A 10,934-nucleotide genomic window follows, 5' to 3' on the forward strand; every position below is an offset into this window, starting at 1 on the left:
AAGAGGACAAATATATAATTAAATAGATATAATATTATAAAGTACAACATAAGAATAATACATCAACATAAATACAAATAATGGATGACCGATCCCTAATACATATTAATTCTTGAGTGTTTTTAATTATTTCTGTTTGTTTTGCCGGTATATTTTATACCATTGGAGTGAGTGAGTGAGTGAGCCATAATTCAAAATGACAAACATACTGCGCAAAAAAATCTGGTAAGTTAAATTGACTTTAAATTGGAGTGCTGAAGAATGCATAATGCGATATATAGAAGGGGCGTCTATATTTACTCTGTGATGTTGAGTTCACTTTTGTGGTAGAACGATACATCGTTAACCGTAATCAACCACATTGTAGATTTATATAGAAAGAAACACACCAAAACAGACGATATAGATCTAACACAAGTTCTATTGAAGGTAAGAGTTTGATATTATTGTTTGTAATCAAACTGTCGCCTTATAGTTTGCATATATTCATTTTAAACATTTATTTTTGACCTATGGATTTGATAGATATTTCATCAAGGAGCGCCATAACGAATCTGAATGACCCAAGGCCTATTTTAAGATTTACGGAAAATATTGCGAAACGATTTACTGCTTTTTCAAAACTACTGTTACTTAAACAAACACGTACATAATTAACTACGCTGAGAAGAGGAGTGTATAAAACATTTATTAAGAAAGTATTCAGATAAAATATTTTGAAATGAAAAAAATATGTAACATCTTGCCAAGTATTGTCATTTAAGGATTATCGTAATTTTGTCTAATAACAAGCAAAAAGTGTTGAAGGTAACTAGCATTCTTAGAACTGCGGACTTCCGTTGCTGATTGTCCTCAACACATGTTGAAGTTGGTTGGTTATTAGTCTTCGACAGCTGTCTGGTTTCACTAGTTTGAATTACTGTTCATCTCACACAGAAAGTAGTCATGCCAAAGAATAAGGGTAAGATAGTTTGATTCGTTCGGAAATCTCTTTTAGAATCACCGAACGAGTAAGAGACAGGACAGAAAACGTAACCACGAATCCACAAATCGTCCATTTTGTTTACTGTCAAAAATTTGTGGGATACATTCTTTCGGAAAGAATGTCTGTTATATGTGAATAATTGTAGAGGGAAACATCCTGCATTCAAGTTTATCGTGGATTAGTTAAATTTATACACAAAAGCTTACTATTGTCTGGATGTGAACATCGGGAATGACTCTCCTCATGTTCGACACCCTTTTCAGGTATATCAAGAACAAGGTATAAGTTGTCGTGAGGTTCATTGAATACAATAAACAACATGTTGTGTGCAGGTGAACATTGCAGGATAACTATTCATGTGATTGTCTATTTGAACTGTATGGCACACCTTTTTTGTGTATTAATTTGGGTCGCATGGATGATCTAACTAACTTTGTCATTTTGAAGTAGACTTCACCTCACCATAGACTACAGGCGTAATTACAAATGTTTAGTTCGTGTTTACCAAATCATCAGCACTTAAATTATTAATTTTCTGTAATTCAAAGTAACCATTTTCTCCAAGAAAGTGCATATAGTTTGAGTTTCCTCATATTGTGTTGACCATACTGATTCATATTCCACCTCACAACTGACCTTCAGGATCATAAAAGGGGTATCAAACAGTGAGGATTGTAAAGGTTTGCTTGTGAAGCCACAGTCGGTAGTCTTACTGGCAAACAAGGATAAGTTGAGCAATTGACCCGTAATTAGCATGTATGACTGCTGCCCACTGGCGCTTGCCATTGTTAGTCTGCGATCAAGTGTAGTGCGACTTGATACACCGACGTGAGAGTCTTATGAGAAAGGCGTGTGCAGCTACACGCGGAATCAATTTCATCGTCATGCAATGCACGTGCACTAGCCTACATCTGCTCTACCTTTCACAAACCAAATGGGTTTGCTCATTGCCATGCACAGCCTACTTCTTGTAAACGTTTTCTCTGCACCGGTCCAACTTATTCTTGTTTGCCAGCAGCAGAATAGTACAAATAGTATATGTGCCCGGTAAACTGCACTCTTGCCTCAATTTAAATTGATCCCCATGATGAGAGAAGTGAATGATTCTTTGACCATGTTGATGATTCAGTATAATTATAGATTCTGTTATCTTTATGGTGTCCAAAAAACTAGAGATATCTATAGAACATTTGTACACATGATGCAAATTTAAGTTTAACCTGTACACAGGGCTACAGATAAGGGGCGTATCAGTAAGCGATCGGATAAAATAATTACACAACGTACGGTAGGGACGGTCATTAGAATCATTTACAGACATATTTATCTGAAAAGTATTGTTAAATTGTTTTATTGACCGTTTACACCAGAGTAGCAATGCTGTCATGCATATATGAAAGCGAAGCACAAGTTTAAAGATACACCATTAAATTCCATTCAGTACTCTAAATGTACTCTTATTGTTTTCCAGTACTCATATATTGAAAAAATAAGAAGTACGTACTCCTGATGTTGAAAAATTATCTGGAGCCCTGTGTACATATTAAACATGTACAATTGATTGGGATAACTTGTGCCTATGATGAGGCTGGACCATCTGTAAAAACCCTCCCAACTTTGACTAGTTTGAGTCTTATCATGATTTCATTACCCAATTGAAGTCTTTTACGCCAGATTTGACCCCTCCTTCCCATCAGTATTTAAGTCTCCATTGTATGTTGCTCCTGGTGAAGGTGTACAATCAACATAAGGAAAATGTTTATAACTCGAGCAATAACAAGGTTTGTTGGGTCACACAGATATCGTAAATATGTACTCAGATGATGGCTTGTTTTCAAGATAAAGTTGTCTTTTATACATTAATGAGATTTTTCCAGTTCCTGTATTTAGTGAGAAGATAATGAAGGTTTATTAAGCATCCATAAACCCAGACAGCGATGATACTGTCTTTGCTTAACTTTGAGTTTGACTTTTCAGCATTTAGACATTAGACAGTATGCCAGACATAGCTTCCTCAGTTCTCTTAGCAGATCCTGGTGAAATCCATGGAAATTGAGACCAAAAGTGTTTGTTGCTTTGGAAGTGCATCCGAATGCATGGCAATACAGCATGTCACTCAAACTAAAAACTTAAAACTCAAATCTTAAACATAGTGCTTCATGTCACTTTTGAGTTGGTGGCATAAACACTAAAGATCAACACAAAGCGATCTGTCTGGTAAGGCGTCACAGTGACAAAGGGCAGACCACTTGATAAATCCTTTGCATATAAGTGGTTGGGGCCAAAGTGTTGTTGACCTGGGGCATAATTATTACAAGTTCTGATTATGTGTATTTGGCACAAATTAATGTTTAAATTGAATTATGAAATAAAAAATGCAAGTCGGTGACTTGTAGCCTTTTGAAGATCTTTTAAGTAGTTTTTCAGAATACTGATACATGTACTTGATTGTATTTTTGTAGAGAATGTACTATTCTTTAGTAATTATGGCGGACCAAATGACCCAAACAAATTAATCATATTCCAATGATTATTTTAATGTCGTGTTGCAGTTCTTGTACTGTGTGTTATTTCTTGTTTTTCAGATTGGCGACTCACTGAGTTAGTGTAACCATTTATATACTACTCAAAAGATGTTCAGTAACATGAACATTCTTGCACTTGTGTTATTCTTATTCTGTCAGTGTCATGGCATAACAGAGCAAATGTAGTGTTGGTAATGTGAAAGAATTGTGTGTTCTTTAACTTCTTTTGAGTAGTATAGATGGAATGATGTTAACATGTTAACAACCATGTCATGAATGTTTGGTACTAAGAGACTTTCTTATTTACAGGAAAGGGAGGTAAAAACAGGAGGAGGGGTAAGAACGAAAATGAAAATGAAAAGAGAGAGTTGGTGTTCAAGGAAGATGGACAAGGTAAATTTCTTGTTTGGTGAAGCATGTTATTTAGAATTTAGTTATTAAAAGATTTCTATCCAAGTATGTTTTCAAGTCATAAAGTATATTTGTGTAGAATGTAAAAAAAATATTAAAAATCCAACGGCTGAACCATACTGCATGTACCATACAGTGTTCACGAATGGTGTTTCAAAGTAACAGGACATTGGGTCCTGTAAGTTTCAGATGACTGTCTGACCCATTGAAAATTCACAGGACCCATAGAATAAAATTAGACACACATTACAGATTTAACATTTCTTATAATTGGCATTGAAATTATTAACAAACATACGATATATCAACAGCAAACAAGTGTCACATGTCACATATAACAACTTCAGTCAAAGTCATTGTGAAATATACAGTCAGACACTGGGGCCGGTGGGTTGTAGACTTCTATCAGACTGTTGGCGAAATCTGCAGGGATTTGTCAGAGGGTCAGGCACTATTCGTGAACACTGACCATAAGTCCCCACTGCCCCTAGTATGGTGGCCTAACTCGTAACTGTCGGTGGTGACCTACACTCCTTTTTCATAATGTCTTATTATTTTACTGTCATTTTTGTACAGGTATAATAGTATAAGTGTATTTCTTTCAATAACCATTTATGGACAAGATATTTCTGAAAACACTGCCAATGTGACTCCCTCCCCCTCCCTTCCACAGAACATCATATGATTTTAGTCTTGCTGTTGTGTGCTGTTAAGTATGTGAAGTTAAAGTGCAGGGATATTTGCATTAATTCCATGAAAACATTGATGCTAGCAATAGCCTGCTTGTCTGGTTCAGTTTTGTTTATAACAAAAATATCCCAAGTGCTTGTAGAATTTCAGATATTTTGGGAGAATAATTATTAATGTTATCACTATGCAGGCTAATAGGCGTTCTTGGTTAATTTCCACCCCCTGCAAATGATAGCACATGTGCTGTGCTCTGTGTAACCATTGTAAGATCTGAATTCTTTCATTGGCATTCTAGAAGTTGAGGAGAAACTTGCTTGACAACGACATTAGAATCTATGTTGAAACATCACCTATGCAGAATAAAGAAGTTGTGTATCCATAAAAATTGTCCTCATTCTTCATTGTAAGATCTGTGTGCATGCTGGGCTGTTGACAGGGTTGAAGAATGAGGTTAGAATTTCAGACAAGAATTTTCCAGCAAAAGTTTCTTTAGTTTACATTTTCTGTTTTGAGAAATACTGGCAACAATTAAAAACTGGTCGAAACAGTCAGACTGATTATCCATCTGGTCTGCTAGTATGTCTTTGGTTGTCAGTTTTGTCAAGTTTTTGTTCCTGGTAGCTTGCTGAGTGAACTTGGTAAGTACAAATTCCTGGACACTGATTGGTGATCAAATTCCAGTTACCAGCATGTTCAGTTACCACAGAATAAAGACTTGTCCAGCATGTCAACACTAGTGAACCAGATGAGATTGTTTATTTACAACTGACTTGTAACTTATTGTGCTTACACATTTTCAAGTATGTCTAGTTTTACCGTAGGTCTGTCTGCTTGCATTTCAGAGTATGCCCAGGTTACGAAAATGTTGGGGAATGGAAGACTGGAAGCCTTGTGCTTTGATGGTGTTAAGAGGTTGTGTCACATCAGAGGCAAACTCAGAAAGAAGGTTAGTTCATATTTGCATGACCAGTGACATAGTGACCAATGACTCACAGTTTTCAGAAAGTCTGACAGTCTCAAATCCTTTCCCTGACAAACTTGGGTCTTCGCATCCTGCGTTAGAAGGAGCAAAAGTCGCTTGTAATTCACTGCCCAAGAGGCTGCTTGCCTTCTTTGATGATTGGAAGAAATTATTTTTGTTTTTATATGCAACAAGAATGTTTTGGGGTTTTTTTCCTTATCCCTTTGTTACGATGGATTTCATTGGAAGCATTTCAGAATGAAGGATGCATCACACGTGTCATTATTTTGATATGCACTATTGCTAAATTGTTTTCAAAACATGCTTTATGATTATGCATTCAGTCCTGAAACTTTATTGATGACTTGTTAGTGATACCTGTTGCTTTCCACTTGCCCCAACTATTTACTTGTGTTAATCTCTGTAGGTATGGATAAATGGTGGTGACATCATTCTGCTCGGGTTGAGAGATTACCAGGATAACAAGGCTGATGTCATATTAAAGTACACCCCAGATGAGGCCAGGAATTTAAAGGCATATGGAGAACTGCCACCCACAGGTGAGATATATGCTTGAGTTGTATCAAGGGAGAAAACTCTTCTATCTCTGTGTGTTCATTTTGGTACTAATAAGTGAAGACAATCCTGAGTCAGAATGATAGGTGTTCAAGAGATTTTATCTTTATCGTTTTTGATGATCACACAAGATTTATGAATTTCTTTGAGAGGCATTTTAGAAGTTGTGAAGATTTATGAATATTGACCAATTAGCTTCATATTTACATCCATATATGATTTCCTTTGCATGCTTATGCTCACAACTTTTCTTGACATATTACCTAATTTGATCCAAAATGTCAAAAGTCCTGTGTATATGTTCCAAAATTGTTTGCAAATAACTGTAACATTGCAGATGTAGTATTGACACAATACTCGCTCACTCATTCACATTCACACACCGTGTTCCTAACAAAAGTTGACTTTCTTGTATGAAGCCAAGAAAAGTACAATGTAAGATCTCTTTACTTATTTCAGTAAGTTGAACACTGGTCTGTTTCAAAGCTCTTTTAGTCAGTATCGGTAAGATTACAGAATACCGGATACCTTCCGCCATCTTTGAAAGCACACACAAGTTTAATGTTGGTTAGGGTTGGGGTAAGGTTTAGGGTTAGGGTTTAGGGTTAGGGTTAGGGTGACGTGACACTAAACAATATGGCTGGTAGGTAACCGTTATTCTGTAGGTGTACCATCAGTATCTACCAATTAAACACCTTACTAATAACACACAAGAAAACTGGTGGATGCAAGAAATGTCTACCTGCAGAAGGACACAATGAGTCAGGTAGTGGAGTTCCCAGTATATTGGAGACCGCATCCGTGGTGTAGTGGTTAGAGCGTCCGCCCGGAGAGCGGAAGGTCGCGGGTTTCGATCCCCAACCACGTCATACCAAAAGACGTTAAAATATGGTACTTGTTGGTCCCTGCCTGGCGCTTGGCATTAATGGGTACAACAAGGACTGGTCGGCTCGGAGTCAGTATAATGTGTCTGAGTGGGGTATTCATGCTCCACTTCGGCATGGTATCTCAGTGGGCTAGCACTATAAACCAGCTGAAGTCTGGGCTAGTACAAGCAGCTGCACATACACATGCATGCACGTCGTCATATGAGTGAAATATTCTCAAGCACGACGTTAAACCCAATTTCACCTCACCTCACCCAGTATATTGGCTGATGTGGTAGTATGTATCTTGATCATGGTCTCTTTGTCTTTCAGCTAAAATCAATGAAAACACATGGGAAGAAGATGTTGATGACAACATCACTTTCGATGACGTTGAAGAAGGCGTTGATGAAATAGATGATGTAAGTAGACGTTTTGACTTTATAATACTGTCAGCTGGAATACTGTTGGGGTTCACTAACATATCACTATCAGCACCATTCTCATGGGTTATACCAATGTGAATTGAATACAGCATCTCACCTACAGGGCGTTATGGTCAACAGCATGGCATGATAAATGGTTAAGATGCTACAAAACAGCTTAACTTAACTGTTGGTAATCCAAGCCTAAATCATGTCACCAGAGGACCAGATAAGCTGCGTATCCGGGTAAAATACGCATAGAAAATGTCCAATTACGCACTGAAAAATAATTGTTGCGTACCAATTACGCATTTAAAATGTTAGATACGCAAAAAGTTTAAGACAAATGCGTACGGAATCTATTTATAAAAATCGCTTGCGTAATGAAAAAAACATCGATTGCTATCAAGTTGTACTGTTAGTATAGGACAATTGTTGTACTGTCAGTATAGGATGAGTGATTTTTTATGAGATCATTTCCACTATATTTAACTTGGTTTTGATTAGGTATGACATAAGGCAGAACATACCTGCTTAGTAAACTTACTCAATGACATAATACTTAGGTGGGTAAAATGACTGAAATACGCACATATTTGAAAGCAGTGGGTAACGGAAAATGAAATACCCACCCAACATTCATAATACCCACTCCCAAAAAACTACAGTGGGTACCCACATGAGCTAAATCTTATCTGGAGCTCTGATGTCACCACACACCAGTGATGTGAAATATGTTCATTTCTTTCATATTTATATTTTCATTTTTGCTTGAAGCTAGTGAACATAACAATAACATCTGTGCAGAATGTACCAGATTACCCCCAATACATGCCAGCCTCTAAATTCTATTTGCTGCCAGATCCGATACTCTACCAAAACATGTTAGGTCAGGACTCAGAGGCCTGGTTCATCATTGATGAAATGAATTATCCCAATCATGTTAACTTAACATGTCAAAGGTTTACGTTTTCGTTTTCACATTTAAATAGTCATAAGGCCCCTTATTGATGATAAGTCAGTGCTGTTCCCCAAATTAATAGATGCTCGTGCATCTCAGAGAGGTAATACGGTATTTGAATTCCCACCACTGACATCAGCTTGTTCATGCTTGAAGGCTCCCTGCAGTGTATTGATGAATGGTGGGGTTGTCCAGGACTGGAGCGTAGCTTTTAAGTAATTGAACCTTGATGGTTGCAGATTTCCTCCTTGCTGGCAATAAATCAGATAAACAGTGTCAAGTGTTGTATGATGTCGCTAGATGGTTCTGATACAACATGGAATGATGGGAGTTTTACATCATTTGTGGTGGCTATGCCATTTGATTTAATTATTCAAGAGATTGTTGTGATACACTTTCCTGCTATGTGATCTGACAATACTCTGTCGATACTTTAATGACAGAACTTCCTGTTGCTGATGCAGAATTTAATAGCAGTGATTCCCTGTGTTATGCATAATGCATTACAGATATTTGTTTGACTGTTCCTTCTTCCCACACTTGTGGAAAATGTGTATGGAAGATGTTGGATTGCATAATGTATTCTTGTATGAGAGTTGACAGAAAAACAAAATTGTTACACATTTTTCTGATAATTAGTATGATTAGTGTGTCAGCTTGTTCAGAGTTTGTTATGGGTTTGATTTATCAATGTTTATGTCCTACTGATTGTGTACCAAATTTAACTTTATGTTTCAGATTTAGAAATACGTCACTGCAGCTTTCCGAAGTTGAGTGAGTGTTGAGAAGTATAGTTGATGTGGTTAGAATACTGAGGAGTCATGACAATGGTAGCTTGGAGTCTGTAATGATCGCTGTGGTTGCCACAAGGGACATCACAGAGTCGTTTCTCTTGCTGTTGTCATGGCAACTGTACAACTCAGATTCAAACACTGAAACAGTCTTCATGAAGCCTTCTGACATCTTTGAAGAGGGACTTTACAACTACAATCCATTCCTGACGGATTTGAACCATATTCTGTCTGGATTACTGAATCATTTAGGTTTATAAAATGCTATTTTTAATGTCCATATGGAACATCTTAATCTTTTGAAAAACAATGTTTGTGTACTTATGTATATTCTGAATTTTTTATTTTGAAATTCTTTCATTCATATTTGTAAGTTTTTGTGTTTCTTTTGATTATGTTAAGAAAATTTGTTTTCTTTCTTTTGAAGTTTGTGTGTGGTTTTGTAAGTTAAGTCATTATCAATTCTGAATATGAAAAATATGACGAAGTACTCTTTCTATCACTTTCCAGTGTATTTTAATTTCATGAATGCTTTGTGTGTTTAAACATACTGTAGAGACATTTTTTAAAGTCTTTTACAGATTCACTGATTTTTGCCATTTTGAAGTAACAGTGAAAAGTGATGCATTTCACAATTACAGGAAACACACAAGTGGTACCAAAATAGCCATGATTGAAAGAAAAGTGAGAAAAAAATGATGAAATTTAAAAAAAAATGACATCTTATTTATTACCTGAAAAGTGCTTGTTAGAATCAGATAATATTCAGTACCACCAGATTCTATCAGTGAAATTGTATAACCATGATGGCCCCATTATGATAATGATGGCATGTCCCAGGTTTATAGAAAATGTGTGCCCAGGATGTTCCATTGTCATCTGCGGGTGCAAGTGTGTATGATACAACTATTAATTCCTGTATTGACTAGAAAACACTGTGCAGGTTACTGATGTCTATGACCTGTTTGTATATAAGGGTTTGGTGTTACTTGTAGCATGTTTTTATGATTGTCATGTGGGCAATATGAGTGGAACATGAAAGGTAGTTGGTAGCTTTAATTCCAGCTACAATATTTCAGATCAAGGGGAGGTTTACAGTTTGCTTGGTTCAGAATTGTGTTGCAATCCATAAAAAAAGATTATATTGGGTTATGAAAATATGAAATGAACTTTTCCGTAAATGACACATGCTTTTGGCTCAGGAAGTCGTTGCCAAGTTCACTCAAGCTCTTGTAAGTATTTTTATGGGGCAGATATGTCATATTTGACTCTTTAGGCAATTAAATAATGTAAATTCTAACTGTCTTTTGTTTCTATTTGAGATCTGTCAAGAGACACTGGTTCATGATTTGTCAGTGTTTGTCATTGTTTGTCATTGTTTGAAGTGAAGTTGGAAATCATGTCATTTCTGACAGCCAACCTGTCCATTTCATCAAGCAATCCCTGTATAAACTTCTGTGTTTTCTTCATCATATCACAGGATTTTCTGGTCCAGAGTCGATTATTTACAGACCGCTGCCATATAGCCATTCTCTTCCCACAGTTACTTGTCACATCTTCCTACGAACCTCTGTTCTCATAAGGCGGGCGATGGGGTAGTCTAGTGGTTAAAGCGTTGGCTCGTCACGCGGAAGACCCGGGTTCGAATCCCAACATGGGTACAATGAGTGAAAACGATATTGATATTGCTGGAATATTGCTATAAGCTGTGTAAAACCAAACTCAGTCAGTCAGTGTAATAAG

The 10,934-nt window shown here is 36.7% G+C and overlaps 1 protein-coding gene across 1 annotated transcript; it reads left to right on the plus strand.

Annotated features, from left to right (window-relative positions):
• The first annotated feature begins 830 nt into the window (after window positions 1-830).
• On the plus strand, window positions 831-10,491 carry LOC124281745 (eukaryotic translation initiation factor 1A, Y-chromosomal-like). The gene is made up of 6 exons (XM_046717719.1): window positions 831-961; window positions 3,820-3,903; window positions 5,454-5,557; window positions 6,000-6,132; window positions 7,348-7,436; window positions 9,139-10,491. Exons 1-6 carry the CDS (start codon window positions 946-948, stop codon window positions 9,142-9,144), a joined length of 432 nt encoding a protein of 143 aa, XP_046573675.1. The 5' UTR covers window positions 831-945; the 3' UTR covers window positions 9,145-10,491.
• The last annotated feature ends 443 nt before the right edge of the window (window positions 10,492-10,934 follow it).

This window comes from Haliotis rubra, unplaced genomic scaffold, assembly GCF_003918875.1.
Source record: "Haliotis rubra isolate DU_JTF1 unplaced genomic scaffold, ASM391887v1 Scf289, whole genome shotgun sequence".
In the NCBI taxonomy this organism is placed as follows: domain Eukaryota; kingdom Metazoa; phylum Mollusca; class Gastropoda; order Lepetellida; family Haliotidae; genus Haliotis; species Haliotis rubra.